The 18,095-nt window shown below is 44.5% G+C and overlaps 1 protein-coding gene across 1 annotated transcript in view; it reads left to right on the plus strand.

Annotated features, from left to right (window-relative positions):
- Nucleotides 1-1,066: 1,066 nt before the first annotated feature.
- NLRC5 (NLR family CARD domain containing 5) overlaps nt 1,067-18,095 on the plus strand; it is a gene marked incomplete at its 5' end in the record, with an annotated part of 89,886 nt that continues 72,857 nt past the window's right edge. The window contains 2 exons of the mRNA XM_082677813.1: nt 1,067-1,140; nt 2,138-2,371. Coding sequence (XP_082533939.1) covers nt 1,067-1,140; nt 2,138-2,371 — 308 coding nt within the window. The remainder of the gene's footprint in view (nt 1,141-2,137; nt 2,372-18,095) is intronic.

Here is an 18,095-nt window from a genome sequence, read left to right on the forward strand (position 1 = left end):
TACCTTCCACATAGGGTTCTGGTAAGAACTGTGTTAGCCTAGAGGGAGTATCACATGGTGACCAAGAGCAGGGGTTCTGGAGCTGCCCTGCCTGGGTCCAAATCCCGGCTCCTGTGCTGCTAGCTGTGTAATCTCGGCATGTTACCCTCTCTGTCTCTGTTTCACCTGTAAAAATGGAGATAAAAGGGCTGCCATGAGGATTAAAGGAGCAAGCCCATGTACCCAGAACACTCTCTAGTATGTCCTCAGTGCTCACAAATGCCACCTATTGGCTATACTCCACAGAGATGGTACTTGGCACACAGAGGTGCCCAGTAAATGTGGGCTCCATCCTCTGGTCCCCGTGACTCTCACATCTTGTGTTTCCTACCCCCAAATCCAAACACCCAAGATTCCCTTTGATCTCCCACCAATAAAATCTTATTAGCTTGTTCACACTCAAGTGTAAATGATGGATGGCCATTTAACGTATACCAGAGGAGCATATGCACGCCTTCAGCCAAAGGAGCAATGTGCTGATGGTGGACTCCAGGCCACAGGCCGGGCTGGGGGTAGGGAGCATTTGGGAAGGTAGCTCTCCCAGAGTGCTTCAGTGATAACCACCTCAGCAGGCCAGGTATCTCCAGGCTGGAAAGGGTATTGGGTTTAAGACCCAGCTCTGCTCCTGATTGCTGTGTGACTTTCAGCAACTCACTTGACCTGTCTGGATCTCAGCTTCCTCATCTGCCTAATGGGATAACTTGTCTTCTGCCATCCTCAAGGGGCTGTCCAAAACTAAATGCATCTGAAAATGGTCTGCCTTTGTCTCTCAGGATTGTGGTTATTTGTCCACGTGTCCATCTGCTCTTCTCAGCCTGGATAGGGAGCAGGTGTTCAGTGAACATGAGCTGAACTGCAGTGCACATCCTGATCTTGGGGCATAATCCCTCCTGTGCACCCAGTCACAGCCACATTCGCATTCTCATCCATTCCCCACCATGCCCCGCAGTGGCCTGGGGAAGCTTGGAATACCCCATTTAGCAGATGAGGAAACTGAGACCTGGGGAAGTCAGGGCATTTACCTGAAATGGTGGAGCTGGTCATCACCCACAAGCACTTGGCTGCAAAATCGGTGCTGTCACGTGATTTCTGGATATCAGAGTTGGTGCTGGAAGGGGAGCAGTTTCCCTTCTCACAGGGACGTGGGACCAGCAGAAGGAGACAAAAATACAAGGACACCTATTGGCTTCAGGCACAGCCTACATTAGCCTGAACTTTAGGTCATCAGATTCTCGTGACCTCTCTGCGTGGAGGGGTTCTTATCCCACAGATGGCAAACTTCAGGCTCAGCGAAGTAAAGGCATTTGGCCAGTAAGTTGAAGAGGAGGACTTGAAGCCAGGGGTGTCTGACACTGATGGTGGTGCCTGTGACCATCACCATGCAGTGCCCTCACCCACACTCACACACACCCGGCTGGCTTGAGAGGCAGGGGGATAGAAGAGCTGGGAGTGGAAGCTGCTGCACTGTGGGGATGTCGTGGGAAGGTGGGCGGATGATCTTCCTAGAGGGCAGACCTGTCCACGGGGATGGATGTATCCTCTGCAGGACAGGAGCTCCTGTCCCCGGAGGAATGCAAAAAGCCAGGGAGGTTGTAGTCAGCTCTGAAAGGGTAGTGGACTAGTGGCCACTCAGGACTGCTGCTGACCCCCGCCTGGGGGAGGCTTCTCACCCTCCTTCTGCTTCTCCTGTCCTCTTTGTCCCATCTCTTCCTCATCTCTGCCTGTGTCCCTTGTGTGACTTGGACAAGTTCCTTCACCTCTGTCCTAAATTCATAGCGTTTAACACCATCCAAAGGGCCAAGGGCTCAGTAAGGGCAATTATGGTCATTTTTCTTTTCTCCCCTCCATCCTGGAGAGCACTGAAGAAAAGGAGGCTGGACCCCCTGGGTTCTAAGTCTCCTCCTGCACAGAGAGCATCTCCTTCCTATCCTGTTCCATACCGTCTTAGTCTCCAGAGAGGCAGCCCGAACTCAGCCCGGGGTCTACTGGCGCGACCCGGGTGTGCCAACCCTGATCCCTTCGCCTCAGTATCGCATCCAGGAAAGGGGCGAGCGCTCCCCGCGTCCCTTGGTGCGGTCTCTGGGTGTCCTCCGTACAGGTGGCTGAGCTCCAAGAGGCGCGGGACGCGGGCCCTGCAGGAGGGCGTGTGCTGCCCCCGCCCATCCCGCGCTCGCGCCCTCGCCGGGGTACCGAGAACCCACGTGATTTCCCGGCAGAGGCAGCCGGCTCCCCGCGCCCGTCGCCAGGCTGCTCTCCGCGCCTACTTTCAGTTTCGTGCTCAGCGTGGGCGAAGCCGGGAGCGCAGCTGGGAGCGCAGCCGGGAGCGCAGCCGGTGAGTGCCCACCACTTCGCGGGGCAGCGGGACTCGGCTGGGGCGAGCTGCGCAGGGAGGTTCGGGGTGCAGACGCCGCGGGGAGGAGGGTATGCCAGAGGACTCTGGAGCTGGACGTACCCATGGCCAGGTAGCTGACCTGATGGTTGGTCGGGCCGACGGACGGCTGGACTGATGAACGGGTGGGCAGATGGGGCGCCGATGGCGGGGGAGCGCTCAGCCTGCCACCCTGCAGAGTTTGGGGGATGAGTTTCGAGCCGCAGAGGAAAGCAGGTCTGGGTTACCCGGGTTGGGTTTCGGGACGCGGCTGCGTTCCCGCTCCCTCCCATTCCTCCCCACCTTCGCACCGCTCCTGTCACCTCCTGGAGCTTCACCTTCTAATTGTCTTTTAAAGAATTCAGAAGTCCCCGCTGCTCATTGAGTGGGACTTTTTAGCCTAAAAGAGCTTTTTATGATGGACAGTTCCAAACATGTGCAAAAGTAGAAGGAATAGGGGCTCCCTGGAGGCGCAGTGGTTAAGAATCCGCCTGCCAATGCAGGGGACACGGGTACGAGCCCTGGTCGGGGAGGATCCCACATGCGGTGGAGCAACTAAGCCCGTGCACCACAACTACTGAGCTTGTGCTCTAGAGCCCGTGCTCCGCAACAAGAGAAGCCACCGCAGTGAGAAGCCCATGCACCGCAACGAAGAGTAGCCCCCACTCACCGCAACTAGAGAAAGCCCGCGTGCAGCAACAAACGCAGCCAAAATAAATAAATAAATAAAAATAATAAATAAAAGTAGAAGGAATAGAATTAGGTTGAGCTGTACAAATATGTCAGTTTTGATATAACCAAGCCCCACGTAACCGCCACTTAGGCTTCAACAGTCATCACCCCAGACCAGCCCAGTTTCGTCCCTACCACACTTCATTTTGAAACAAATGGCAAACAGACACAGCAGCATCTCAACTGAACTTTCCCACAATGTACTAAAGTAAGGAGATTTTAAAAAGACATAACCACAATACCATCAGCATAACTTTAAACATTTTAACAGTAATTCCTTAATGTCAAATCTCCACAGGCTATTCCTGATGAGCGTTTTAACCTCATAAGTAATAGGTGAACACATGGGTGCCCTTTTGTTTACATGGGTGTCGTTTTGCTACTTGCTTTTTGCGTTTCCAAGTCGTTTTCAGCCATTTTCTCACCCAGGGGGCCAGGACCTGGAGTTTGCTGGGATGGCCATTTGGGGAGGTGCAGGGAGGCCCCCCACCTTCAGCACCGTTTGCATCCATTTTATACGTTGGGGTTCTTATGTTTCCTTTTTAAGAGGTTGGGGGTTCTGCAGGCTTCAAAAGCAGTTTGAAACCCAGCACTTCCAAGCCTCCCAAACCTGGGGATGGCAGGAGGTAGGGTGTACCCGGGGCCAGTACATGGAGCCCCATCCCTCCAAATTGCTTTTCTTTCTAAGAAGCAGTAAGCTCGGAAAGCACTAGGCTTGGTCTCTTACCAGAGAACAGAGCAGGGGTGAATCTGATGATTTCATGGTGCATGCAGGTCCCCCATCCAGCGTGCTTTCCTCAAAACTTACCGATAGCACCGAGTGGTCATTGATTATGCCCACCTGCCTCCCCTCCAAAGCACAGCACCAGGACTTCCCTGGTGGCACAGTGGTTAAGAATCCGCCTACCAATGCAGGGGACACGGGTTTGATCCCTGGTCCGGGAAGATCCCGCCTGCCACGGAGCAACTAAGCCTGTGTACCACAGCTACTGAGCCTGTGTTCCAGAGCCCGTGCTCCGCAACAAGAGAAGCCACCACAGTGAGAAGTCCACGCACCCCAACGAAGAGTAGCCCCCGCTCGCCGCAACTAGAGAAAGCCTGCGCAGCAACGAAGACCCAACGCTGCCAAAAACAGAAACAGAAACAAAAAAACAAAGCACAGCACCAGCTAGATTGGAGCCTGGCATGGGAGGCAGAAGGACCAGGGCTCTCAGCACCTTGAATTTGCTTGGTGACCATGGACTATTTTATCTCTCATAACCTTGGTTTCTCATCTGTAAAATGGGGATGATAACATGTCCTTCAACGTACCACACCAGCATGAGGAGTGATGGGTCCTTGATGAAAGCAGACAAGCGGAAGGGAAAGTTCCTTGGAAGAGTTTCCCAATACGCTTGGCCGTATTCCTCCACCAGATACAGAGGTGCCTGGATGTTTGTAGGGCCAAGTCAGTCTCCTTACGCCCAACACATATACCCACCTCCCCTCTGAGAAAAATTCAGCCAAATTACTTAGTATGTCTTCCCCTGTCTGTTACGGATTGAATTGTGTCCCTGAAAAGGATACTTGAAGTCCTAACCCCTCTACCTCAGAATGTGGCTTTATTTCAAACAAAGGTCGTAGCAGATGTAATTAATTAAGATGAGGTCATACTACAGTAGGTGGGTCCTTAATTCAGTATGAATGGTGTCCTTATAAGAGAGGAGGCCAGCATAGGAAAATCGAGATACACGGAGAGAAGACAGCCATGTGACACAGGCAGAGATTGGAATGAGGTATCTACAAATTAAGCAGGTCCAAGAACTGCCCAGAAACCACCAGAAGCTAAAAGAGGCATGGCAGGGCCCACCCCTAGAGGCTCCAGAGGGAGCATGGCCCTGCCCACACCTTGGTTTCAGGCTTCTGGCCTCCAGAACTGTGAGAGTATAAGTTTCTTACATTTTAATCCACCCAGTTTGTGGTTCTTTGTAGCAAAGCTAGGAAACTAATTTGCCATCCCAGAATCTCTCCTCTGCTTTCCACAGAGTCCCACTAAGGATTAAGCAAATTAAATACAGGTGCAAATACTTTGTAAAAACTTTTTGGAGGCCTTCTAAGGATGTAAACTACAGGTTTTCTTTACCGGATCTATTTTTTGAGTGTTGCTGGTAGCCCAAAGTCTATCTTAGATGAAACTCAGTCTGCAAGGCAAACACCCAAATGATTTGAGAAGGAAACAAACAAACAAAAAGTGAAAAACTGATCAGTCTGATGGTTAGTGCAGGCTGTCTGGAGAAGGGAAGGCTTTTGGTCCCTCAGACCACCCTGAAGATCATATCTCTGTCATCCACTGCCCTTAAAACCAGGAGGAAGTGGTGAGGCAGGCAAGCACTTGGTTATATGTGGGACTTGTTACCCATAAAATAAGCATGCTTATGTAACCTGTATGCCATCTGGGGTTTCCTAGATCCTTGAGTGCTGGGTGAAATTGCCATGAACCCCCATTATGCTCCTTTGGGGGGCCCTCAGTATTTTCAAGCTCTCTGTGGATCTGGAAGGTGGAGATGAATGTCAGAGTAGTGCTTCTGGCCATCTCTGACCCCAGACTCTTCTTCTGCTCTGCAGTCATCCTCTCTCACTAGTAGAGCAGGGCATGAAACCAGTAGGTTTCCTGGGGTGAAAAGATGGGAGACCTGCGGAAACCTGAGTTCACTCGTTTGCCCTGCCTGTTTCAACCCTGATTCTCTGTGATGGGACTCCTGCTACATCCTGTGAGTCACTCCAAAGTCTTCTGATAAATTCCCAGACACAGGAGTCTTTCCCAGAAAGGTATTTAGCAGCCCTTCTGGCTGGGATGCCTCTGACATTTGGCAAAGGAGAACCTCAATGAACTTGAGGGAACGTTGAGTTCACACTCAGATGACCTCTATTCTCAGTTTGCTTTTCTTCCTTCCAGACTTTTTTCTATATGTGTATATTCCTATATGTGTATATTCCTATCTTTTTTAGTGGACTCATAACATAAAAACCAAAATGGAATTAACACTTTTTAAATAACATGGAATTATGTATTAAAGGAAGATTAAATGCTATGATATCCTTTTTTTAATTGTTTAGTTTTTAGTAGCTAGTACATTCACATAGTACAATAATATAAAACAAATAAAAAGGTATGTAATGAAAAGTAAGTCTCCCTCCCTCCCCAGTCTCCTGGACACCTGATAACCCTTCCTGAAAACAACCAATGTTATCAGGTTCTTATGTCTCCTTCCAAACACAGTCCAGGTGGGCACATGGAGATATATATATATATATATACATATATGTGTGTGTGTGTGTGTATATATACACACACACACACACACACACACACACATATCCCCTTCTCACAAGTGGTAGTATACTGTATGTAGTGTTTTTTATCTTGTTTTTTTTAATTTAATGTAATTTGGAAATCTTTCCACATCAAAACAAAAAAATCTGCCTTTTTTCTTTTTCTTTTTAACAGCTACATAGTATTTCAGTGCGTGGCATAATTGATATAACTGTTGTTGGGCATTTAGGTTGTTTCTCATCTCTTGTTATTTCAATCAGTGCTGTAACAAATATCCTTGTTCAAGCATCGTTTTTGCCTATGTGAGAATAAATCTTTAGGGAAAACATCCAGGAGTGTGTTTGCGAGGTCAAGGGGAAAATATGCAGTTTGAACTTTGATAAATCTGGCAAATTACCCTCCTTAAGTGTTGTACTAATTTTCACTCCCACCAACATGTATGAGGAGGCCAGCTTCCCACCCATTCCCCAACACATGTTATCAAACTTCTCCATATTTGCAGATCTGGTAGACAAGTAATGGTGTCCTATTTTTTTTCATTTCTCTTATTATGAATGATTTGGGGCATCCTTTCAAATATTTAAGGCTCACTTATAGTTCCTTTTCCATAAACTGTTCATATCCTTTGCATACTTTTCCATTGAGTTGTTGGTGTTTTTCCTATTGAGCTGTAAAAGCACTTTACATATTAAGGAAATTAGCTCTTTGTAGTATGAGTATACTGTCATCTTAAGTGGCTGCATAGTTGTCCAAAGAATGGCTGAACCGTAATCTTTGTTAAACATTTAATTGGCTCTTGTTTTCTCCTACTACATATGGACTGTTTCCTCTGTTTTATATAAAAAAAACAAGACGTAACATTTTAATTCTTTCCATAGCCCTTCCCAGAATTCCTCTCAGGGAAGGAAGTATTTCTGGAAAAATACCTTGATAGGATTGGGGTGGGTGGGGCCTGTGTGCAAAGAGGTCAGCAGGGACCGGGACATGTCGGGGCAGGGCAGACTCGTGGCATGGAGCATGTGTATGTGTTGGGAGTGCAATATTTGCCCCTGAAAAGAAGGAAGAAGGAGAGAGGAGAGAAGGGAGGATGAGGAGAAGGTGGAGAGAAGGTAGGCCACACAGGAAGAAGACCCCCAGAAACTTCTTGGGGATAGGATAGCCAAAGGGCATTTTCGCTAGGGTGATGCCCCTACTTCCTGTGAGGTGGGTAACTGACAGCACAGACTCCAGCACAGGCTCCATTCTGCAACCATTAACCCGCTCAGCACACATTTGCTGAGTTTCTACATGCCAGGCCCTGCACTAGGTACTGGGCTACAGCTAGGAGTACAACAGAGTCCCTGCCCCGGGGAGCTGATGTGCCAGTAGAAACAGACAGTACACAAGTACACAAAGATGTGCGGTAGACATCAGGTAGTGGTGACTATGGTGCAGGAAGACAAGGCAAGCGAAGGGGCAGGCATGCTGGGGGCAGAGGGAGGGTTGTGTTTGGAACAGAGAGGCCAGTCATGACCTTTTCATAAGGGGCTCTTGGGACAATTGAGGGGAGTGAGGCAAGGAGTCGTGAACCATGATGGTTCCTGGAGTGGAGAAGGGAGGGGAGGAGGGAAGGGAAGGAGGAGTTGTTAAACTCACAGTTGTTTAAGCCTCTTATGAGTGAATTTTTTACCTGTAATTTAACAAAGGGCTGGACCTGGATCAGGAGCCCTGTGGGGAGGCCGTAAGCTGCCCCAGGCCATGGTATTTCAGGTGGCTGTCTGAGCCAGTTCATCTGTAGCAGGAAAGATGGGACTGCCCAGGTTGACGTCCAGCCTTGCGGTGAACATCCTGGTGACCAGAGCTCTGCTCGCAGTCTGGATGGTTTCCTTCAGCTCCACTCCCATATTCTAAAGCGATATATGGACTTTAGTTTTATTTTTATTTTTTTTATTGTGTTAAAATACACATAAAATTTCCTATCTTAACCATTTTTAAGTGTACTACAGTTCAGTGCTTTTAAGGACATTTACGTTGTTGTGACTCCATCACCACCGTCCATCCCCATGACTCTTTTCATCTTGTAAAACTGAAATCCTATGCCCATTACCCAGTAACTCCCCATTCTTCCCTCCCCCCAGCCCCTAGCAACCATCATTCTACTATCTATCTCTATGGATTTGACTACTCTAAGTATCTCCTATAGGTGGAATCATACATTATTTGTCTTTGGGGGACTGGCTTATTTCACTTAGCTTAGATGTCCTCAAGGTTCATCTATACTGCAGAATTTCCTTCCTTTGAAACACTGAATAATATTCCATTGTGTGTATAATCACATTTTGCTTATTCATTCACCCATCAATGGACACTGGGTTGCTTCCATGTTTTACCTATTATGATCAATGCTGCTATGAACATGGGTGTACAAATATCTCTTCAAGGCCCTGCTTTTAATTTTCTTGAATATATATCCAGGATCCAGGGTCATAGGATAATTCTATTTTGAATTTTTTGAAGCACCTCCATACTGTTTTCCACAGCACCTACACCATTTTACATTCCTACGAAAAGTGTACAAGGGTTCCAGTTTCTCCACATCCTCACCAACACTTTTTGTTTTCTGGTTTTTTGATAGTTGCCAACCTAATGGGTGCGAGGTGGCATCTCATAGTTTTGATTAGCATTTCCCTAATGATTAGTGACGTTGAGCATCTTTTCATGTGCTTATTGGCCATTTGTATATCTTTGGAGAAATGTCTGTTCAAGTCCTTTTCCCATTTTTGAATTAGATTGTTTTGTTGTTGTTGAGTTTTAGGAGTTCTCTCTATATTCTGGATATTAATTCTTATCAGATTTATGTTTTGCAAATATTTTTTCCCATTCTATGGGTTGCCGTTTTACTCTGTGGGTAGAGTCTTTTGATGTATGATTTTTAAAATTTTCATGAAGTCCAATTTTTCTGTTTATTCTTTTGATGTCTGTGCCTTTGGTGTCATCTCCAAGGAATCACTGCCAAACCCAGTGTCACAGCTTTCATCCTGTGTTTGCTTCTAATAGTTTTATTATTTTAAGTCTTACATTTGGGGCCTTGATCCATTTTTGTTTTTTGTTTGTTTGTTTAAATTTTTATTTATTCATTTATTTTTGGCAACGTTGGGTCTTCATTGCTGCATGTGGGCTTTCTCTAGTTGCGGTGAGCAGGCTTCTCATTGTGGTGGCTTCTCTTGTTGTGGAGCCCGCCTTCTCTAGGCGCGTGGGCTTCAGTAGTTGTGGCACTTGGGCTCAGTAGTTGTGGCTCATGGGCTCTAGAACACAGGCTCAGTAGTTGTGGTGCATGGGCTTAGTTGCTCCGCAGCATGTGGGATCTTCCCAGACCAGGGATTGAACCCGTGCCCCCTGTATTGAAAGGCAGATTCTTAACCACTGTGCCACCAGGGAAGTCTCCCTTGATCCACTTTGATTTAGTTTTTATATATGGTGTGAGGTAAGGGTCCAACCTCATTCCTTTGCATGTGGATATCCAGTTTTCCCAGTACCATTTGTTGAAAAGACTGTCCTTTCCCCATTGAATGGTCTTGGCATTCTTGTCAAAAATCATTTGACTATATATGTGAGGGTTTATTTCTGGGCTCCCTATTCTGTTCCATTGGTCTGTATGTCTGCCTTTATGCCAATACCACACTGTTCTGATTACTGTAGCAAGTTTTGAAATCAGGAAATGTGAGTCCTCCAGTTTTATTTTTTTTTCAGGATTGTTTTGACTATTTGGGGTCCCTTGAGATTCCATATGAATTTTAGGATGTGTTCTTTAATCTCTGCAAAAAAGAAGTCATTGGGATTTTGATAGGAATTGCATCGAATCTGTAGATCACTTTGGGTAATATTGACTTCTTTTTTTAAGGAAAATACATTTTTAATTTTAGTTTTATAATATTTACTTATTTATTTGGTTGCTCCAGGTCTTAGTTGCAGCTCTCCAGCTCCTTAGTTGTGGCACGTGGGCTCCCTAGTTGCGGCAGGCAGCCTCCTTAGTTGCAGCTCACCAGCTCCTTAGTTGCAGCTCGCCAGCTCCCTAGTTGCAGTATGCGGACTCCTTAGTTGTGGCATACGAACTCTCAGTTGTGGCATGCATGTGGGATCTAATTCCCTGACCAGGGATTGAACCTGGGCCCCCTGCATTGGGAGCATGGAGTCTTAACCACTGCGCCACCAGGGAAGTCCCAATATTGACGTTTTAACAATAGTGAGTCTTCCAATCCATAAACATGGGATATGTTTCCATTTATTTATGTCTTATTTAATTTCTTTCAGCAACATTTTGTACTTACATTGTACAGATCTTCCACCTCCTTGGTTAAGTTAACTTCTAAGTATTTTATTCTTTTTATGCTATTATAAATGGAATTGTTTTGGTTATTTCCTTTTCAGATTGTTATCTTTCATATTTAGAAACACAACTGATTTGTTTGTGTTGACTTTGTATCCTGCTGCCTTGCTGAATTCATTTATTAGTTCTAACAGGTTTTTTGTGGAGTCATTAGGGTTTTCTACGTAGAAGATCCTGTCATCTGCAAACAGATTATTTTACTTCTTCCTTTGCAATTTGGATGTCTTTTATTTCTTTTTCTTGCCTAATTGATCTGACTAGAACTGCCAGTTCTGTGTTGAATAGAAGTGGTGAAAGCAGGCATCCTTGCCTTTTCCTGATCTTAAAGCAAAAGCTTTCAGTCTTTCAACATTGAGTATGATGTTTGCTATGGGTTTTTCATATATGACTTTTATTATGTGGAGTAGTTTCCTTCTATTCCTGGTTTGTTGAATTTTTTTTTTATCGTAAAAGGGTGTATAATTTTGTCAAATGGTTTTTTCTGCATCAATTGAAATGATTGTGTGGGTTTTTTCCCTTCATTTTGTTTTTGTTTTTGGTTTTTGGGTTTTTTTGCGGTACGCGGGCCTCTCACTGTTGTGGCCTCTCCCATTGCGGAGCACAGACTCCGGATGCACAGGCTCAGCGGCCATGGCTCACGGGCCCAGCAGCTCCACGGCATGTGGGATCTTCCCGGACCAGGGCATGAACCCGTGTCCCCTGCATCAGCAGGCGGACTCTCAACCACTGCGCCACCAGGGAAGCCCTCCCTTCATTTTGTTGATGTGGCATATTACATTGATCAATTTTCATATGTTGAACCATCCTTGCATTCCAGGAATAAAGCTCACTTGGTCATGGTGTATAATCTTTTAAATTTGACGTGCTGAATTTGGTTTGCTAGTATTTTGTTGGGGATATTTGCATCATTGTCCATAAGGGATATTAGTCTCGAGTTTTCTTTTAGTGTCTTTGTCTGGCTTTGGTATCAGGGCAGTGCTGGCCTCCTAGAATGAGGTAGGAAGTGTTCTTCCTCATCAGTTTTTGGGAAAACTTTTGGGAAAAGTTTGACAAGGATTGGTATTAGTTCTTTTCTAACTTTCTGGTAGAATTCACCAGTGAAGCCGTCAGCTCCAAGACTTCTCTTTGTTGGGAGATTTGTTTTATTGCTGATATATCTCCTGACTAGTTATAGGTCTATTCAGATTTTCTACTTCTTTGTGATTTAATGTTGGAAGACTTTGTGTTCCTAGGAATTTGTCCATTTCATCTAGGTTATCCAGTTTGTTGACATACAATTGTTCGTAGTATTCTCTTACAATTCTCTTCATTTCTTTAGAATTGGTAGTGATGTCCCCACTTTCTGATTTTAGTAATTTGATTCTTCTTTTTTCCTTAGTCCAAAGGCTTGTCAATTTCGTTGACTTTTTGAAGAACCAACTTTTGATTTTATTGGTATTCTCTATTATTTTTCAGTTCTCCTGTTCCTTTATCTACACTCTAATTGTTATTATTTCCTTTCTTCTGTTAACTTTGAGTTTAATTTGCTTTTCTTTTCTAGTTCCTTAGGTTGTAAAGTTAGGTTGTTGATTTGAGATCTCTCTTGTTTTTTTTTTGCGGTATGCGGGCCTCTCACTGCTGTGGCCTCTCCCGCTGCGGAGCCCAGGCTCCAGACGCGCAGGCCCAGCGGCCATGGCTCACGGGCGCAGCCGCTCCGCGGCATGCGGGACCCTCCCGGACCGGGGCACGAACCCGTGTCCCCTGCGCTGGCAGGCAGACTCCCAACCACTGCACCACCGGGGAAGCCCTCTCTTGTTTTTTAATGTAACATTTATAGCTATAATATTTCCCCTTAGCACTGCTTTTGCTGTGTCCCATAAGGTTTGGTATGTCGTGTTTTTGTTTCCATTCATCTCTAAGCATTTTCTAATTTCCGTTGTGATTTCTTCTTTGATCCATTGGTTGTTTAAATGTGGGCTGTTTTGTTTCCACAATTTTGTGAATTTTCCAGTTTTCTTTATGTTATTGATTTCTAACACCATTGTGGTCAGAGCCTATACTTTGTATGCTATCTATTTTTTAAAATCTATTGAGAATTTGTGCCCTACATATGGTCTATCATGGGAAATATCCCGTGTGCAATCAAGAATGTGTATTCTGTTGTCATTGGGGGGAGTATTCTGAATGTATCTGTCAGATCTTATTGATTTATTGTATTGTTTAAGTCCTCTATTTCCTCACTTATCTTCTGCTTGATTATTCTATCCATTATTGTGAGTGGGTATTAAAGTCTCCAACTATTATTGTTAAACTGCCTATTTCTCCCTTCAGTTCTGTCAGTTTTTGCCTTGTATGTTTTGGTGGTCTGTCATTAGGTATGTAAATGTTTATAATTGGTATATCTTCTTGCTGAATTTAACTTTTTATTAACATATAAAGTCCTTCTTTGCCTCTTGTAAACTTTTTTTGATTTAAAGCCTACTTTATCTTATATTAGTACAACCACTCCTGCTCTCCTTTGGTTACTATTTTCATGGAATATCTTTTTCCATCCCCTTACTTTCAATCTGTTTTTGTCCTTGAATCTCAAGTGAGTCTCTTGTAGACAGCATATAGTTAGATCATGTGTTTTTATCCAGCCAATCTCTGTCTTTTGATTGGAGAGTTTAATCCATTTACATTTAGGTTATTACTGATAAGGAGAGACTTATTTCTGTCATTTTGCTGTTTGTTTTTTATATGCCCTATAGCTTTTTCGTGCTGTATTTTTTGCATTCCTCTCTTTTTTTGTGTTTAGTTAACTTTGTGTAGTGAAATGTTTAAATTCTTTCTTAATTTTGTGTATATTCTATGGCTGTTTTCTTTGTGGTTAACATGGGGATTACATTTAACATCTTAAAGTTATAACACTCTGATATGAATATAGTGGCTTAACTTCAATAACATACGAAAACTCTGCTACTTTACAGCTCCATCCCCACTGCTTTCTGTTGCTGATGTTACAAAATTACATCTTTATACATTATGTGCCCCAAATATAAAATAATAATTTTTAAAAAACACATTAGTCTCCCAGTTTATGTAGAAAGCAAGATTTGGAATTACAAACCAAAGTTACAGTACTGTATACTAGCCTTTACACTAATAATTGTTTTTCTTTACATGTAATAGTCTCTTAAATCCTGTAGAAAACCAAAAGTACAGTTACAAACTATTGCTACAATAATACTAGCTTTTATAATTGTCCATGTACTTACCGTTATTTATAGCTTTATTTTTCCTTATGACATTGAGGTACTGTCTAGTATCCTTTCATTTCACCCTGCAGGACTCCCTTGAGCATTTCTTGCTGGGCACATCTAGTGGTCTAGTGGTCATGAATTCCCTCAGCTTTTGTTTATCTGGGAATGTCTTGATTTCTCCTTTTGGGTTTTTTTTTTTTTTTTTTTTTTTGGCTGTATCAGGTCTTAGTCGCGGCACGCAGGATCTTCTTTGAGGCATACGGCATCTTTCGTTGTGGTGAGCAGGCTCTTTGTTGCAGCGTGTGGGCTTCTCTCTAGTTGTGGTGTGCAGGTTTGTTTTCTTTCTCCTCTCTGGTTGTGGCACACAGGCTTCAGGGCGTGTGGGCTCTGTAGTTGTGGCAGGCAGGTTCAAGAGTGGGTGGGCTCTGTAGTTTGCAGCACGTGGGCTCTAGTTGAGGCACACGAGCTCAGTAGTTGTGGCATGCAGGCTTAGTTGCCCCACGGCATGTGGGATCTTAGTTCCCTGACCAGGGATCTAACCCATGTCCCCTGTATTGTAAGGTGGATTCTTTACCACTGGAGCACCAGGGAATTCCCTCTCCCTTACTTTTGAAGGACACTTTTGCCGGATATAGCATTCTTGGTTGACAGTTATTTTCTTTTTGCACTTTGAATGTACGGACCTACTGTCCTCAGGCCTCCAAAGTTTCTGAGGAGAAATTTGCAGATAGTCTTATTGAGGAGCCCTTGTATTTGATGATTCACTTCTCTCTTGCTGCTTTCAAGACTCACCCATTGTCTTTGGTTTTTGAAAGTCTGCTCATAATGTGTCTTGGTGTGGGTCTCTTTGAGTTAATTTTACTTGGAATTTATTGAGCTTCTTGAATGTTTATATTCAGCTTTTTCATCAAATTTGGGAAGTTTTTAGCCATTATTTCTTCAATTTTTCTCTCTGTCCTTTTCTGTCTCTTCTTCTGGGGCTCCCATAATGTGTATGGTGGTCCACTTAATCATGTCTCACACATCCCTTAAGCTCTGTTCACTTTTCTTCATTCCTTTTCTTTCTGTTTCTCAGCCTCGATAATTTCCTTTGTCCTATCCTGAAGTTCCCTGTTTCTTTCTTCTCCCTGCTTAGATCTGCCTTTGAATCCCTCTATGAATTTTTCATTTTAGATACTGCATTTTTTCAGCTCCAGAATCTCTTTTTGGTTTCTTTTTAGGTTTTCTATCTCTTTATTGATATTTGCATTTTGTTAACACATAATTTTTTTGACTTTCTTAGTTCTTTAGGCATCTTTAAGGCAGTTGTTTCAAAGTCTTTAATATATCTGTCGTTACAGTTTTTTAAGAGACAGAGTCTTTTGAATTGATCTTTTCCTTTCAGTGGGCCATTGTTTGTTTTGTATGCTTTGTGATTTTTCTGTTGTTGTTGCTGAACACTGGACATTTGAATCTAATAATGTGGTAACTCTGGAAATCAGATTCTCCCCCTTGCCAGGGTTGCTGTTTTTTGGTTTTGGGTTTTTGTTTATCATTTTTGGTTTTTTGTATCGTTGTGAACTGTCTCTGTGCCCAAGATCAACCTGAGGTGTTAACTTAATGCCTTCTTATGTCTTTTCATCTCCTTATGTCTTTGCTGAGCCTTTCCTTGGGCATGTGCAGTCACTTTGTAATGTTCCTCATATGTGCAGTTGTTTCTGAATGTCCTAGTCTTTAATGTCTGGCTTCCAAAAGGGGAAAAGCAAAATTGAAGGAGGGAACAAAAGGCACAGGCCCTTTAAATCGCCCGGAGGTCAGTTCAGCTGGAAGGGGAGGGGCTTGCCACCACAGAGCGGGTGGTGGAGTGACAACGGCTGCCTGCTTCTGTCTGCACCTCTGAGATCAGAAACAGCAGTCAACAATTATGGTACAAATCTCCGGGATCTGGAGGACAGGGTCCTTTTTACCCACCCTCGCTCCTGCAAACTGCGTGCAAGCTGCTTAAGGAACATGTGCACAGCTGGCTGCCACAAGACCAAGGGGTGGGGGGTGGCTACCTACTACTGTACTAAGAGCTGAAATTGACCAAAATGAACCCCCCCAATTTTTTTTATTGGAGTAAAGTTGCTTTACAATGTTGTGTTAGTTTCTGCTGTACAATGAAGTGAATCAGCTATATGTGTACCTATATCCCCTCCCTCTTGGACCTCCCTCCCACCCTCCCATCCAACCCATCTAGGTCATCACAGAGCACCAAGCTGAGCTCCCTGTGCTATACACTAGCTGTCTATTTTACACATGGTATTGTATTTATGTCAAACCTAATCTCCCAATTTAAAATTAACCGAAATTTAAGAGTCCAGATTAACCCTGGAAGCCGTAAGCTTTCAACAGACTCCGGAGTTCCAAAACAGTTATACCAGATTCTGCTCGTATGATTTTTGTCTAAGTGAGGAGACAGATTCCTGGTGCTTCCTACTCTGCCATCTTCCCCGAATCCTCACTGGAACCATTATTTTCAAAATGTTTGAGACCGTGTTGCTGAATTTCTCTCCTAGAAGACTGTGTGGATATAGAGGTTTCAGGCAGCTGGAAAACTGCCTGATCCCTCAACACCCATCTCCTGTGGGGAGGGATGGAGCTTGTACCATCACGAAACCCCAAACCCCCATCAACCCCTTGCCAGGGCGGTTCCTTCTGCCCCTCATGCCAAATGGAGGGAGGACTCAAATCATGGTGAGCTGGTACTCTGAGGTATTCAGATCTTGTCACTGCATCTTGTTTGAAGAGAGAAATAGCGTGCCGTTTTATTGGTCTCACAGTAGTCTTTTCCCTAAGTTCTTGAAGGTGTCCTGTGCATTTCTCAGCCTCAGAATTCTCTTCTTGAAATGGGCAGGTAAAGGTTTGCCTCGTTAGAGACTTACACGGTAGAGTCAGCAGGATGATGTTTAGGAGGTGCATGGACGAGGCAGTGGGCTGAATCATAAAGTGAGAGCAGCTGTCCTCTTTGCACTTCTCTTTAATCCTTCCTGTTGAGTCAAGGAGAAAGTCTCAGTTGGCTGCTAATGTCTGTAAGGCCTCTTACATTCCTGATCACCTTTTCCACACTGCGAGGCCAGGCCTCAGGCCATAGGCAGCCACGCCCAGGTCCTGTTCAACGGGCATCATTTTGGTTTTGTTTCCCTTGGGTTTCTCTTTTAGGGGTTACCTTCCATGCAGGGCAAATGATACTTTAGAAAATCAAGTTCAAAGTGAAATGATTTCTAGAAAATTTTTAAGGAAACGCTACTCAGATTCTCAGATAAGGCAAAAATGTCCTCCAACATGGGTAAAAAAGTCTTGGAAATTGTATTTCTATCCCTAAAGGGTAAGATTGTGGAAAGTTCACGTTATATATTTCCGCAATGATTAGAACTTTTCAAATGAGTGCAGATTATATTTTATAGCAGAAAAATAATCAAGAGCTATGGGAATGATCATTTCGTTTGGAAAGAAGTCGTTGGTTGAAGGTAGTATGGTGCTTCAGTTAGGAAAGCACCTCTGGGTTCAGCAGAGGTTTTAAATCCACTCTTTGCTTCTTGACTTCCCAGAGTCCATTTCTTCATCTGTAAAGTGAAGCCAATATCTGCCTTGAAAGGTTGACTGAGGATCCACTGAGGAAATTCAGGTGGAATACTGTAGCATGATGCCCAACCTGTGCTGAGAACCCAATATATGAGATTAGCATCAACTAGCATCAGCTGCGGGTGGGCAGTCCCCTCACTGTGCTATAATCTTTGTATGAAGTATTGTCCGCCATCCTCAGAATGACCCTGTGAAGAGGATGCAAAATCATCACCGCATTTGCAGATGAGGAACATGTGGTACAGAGATGTTAGGAACTTGCCCTAGCTTGGGCAGCACAACATGTTGAAAACCGGATTTGCACCCAAGCCTCCTGACCCCAAAGGCTCTTTTATCAGCTCCACAGACCCCTGTGAGATGGGCTGATATTAACCCTGCTTGACATACAAGCGAACCATGGTCCAGAGAGGGCAGGGACTTGCCTGCTGTCACCTAACAAGTCAGTTTGGGGCA

Source organism: Grampus griseus (assembly GCF_964374135.1).
Source record: "Grampus griseus genome assembly, chromosome: 19".
Lineage (NCBI taxonomy): Eukaryota > Metazoa > Chordata > Mammalia > Artiodactyla > Delphinidae > Grampus > Grampus griseus.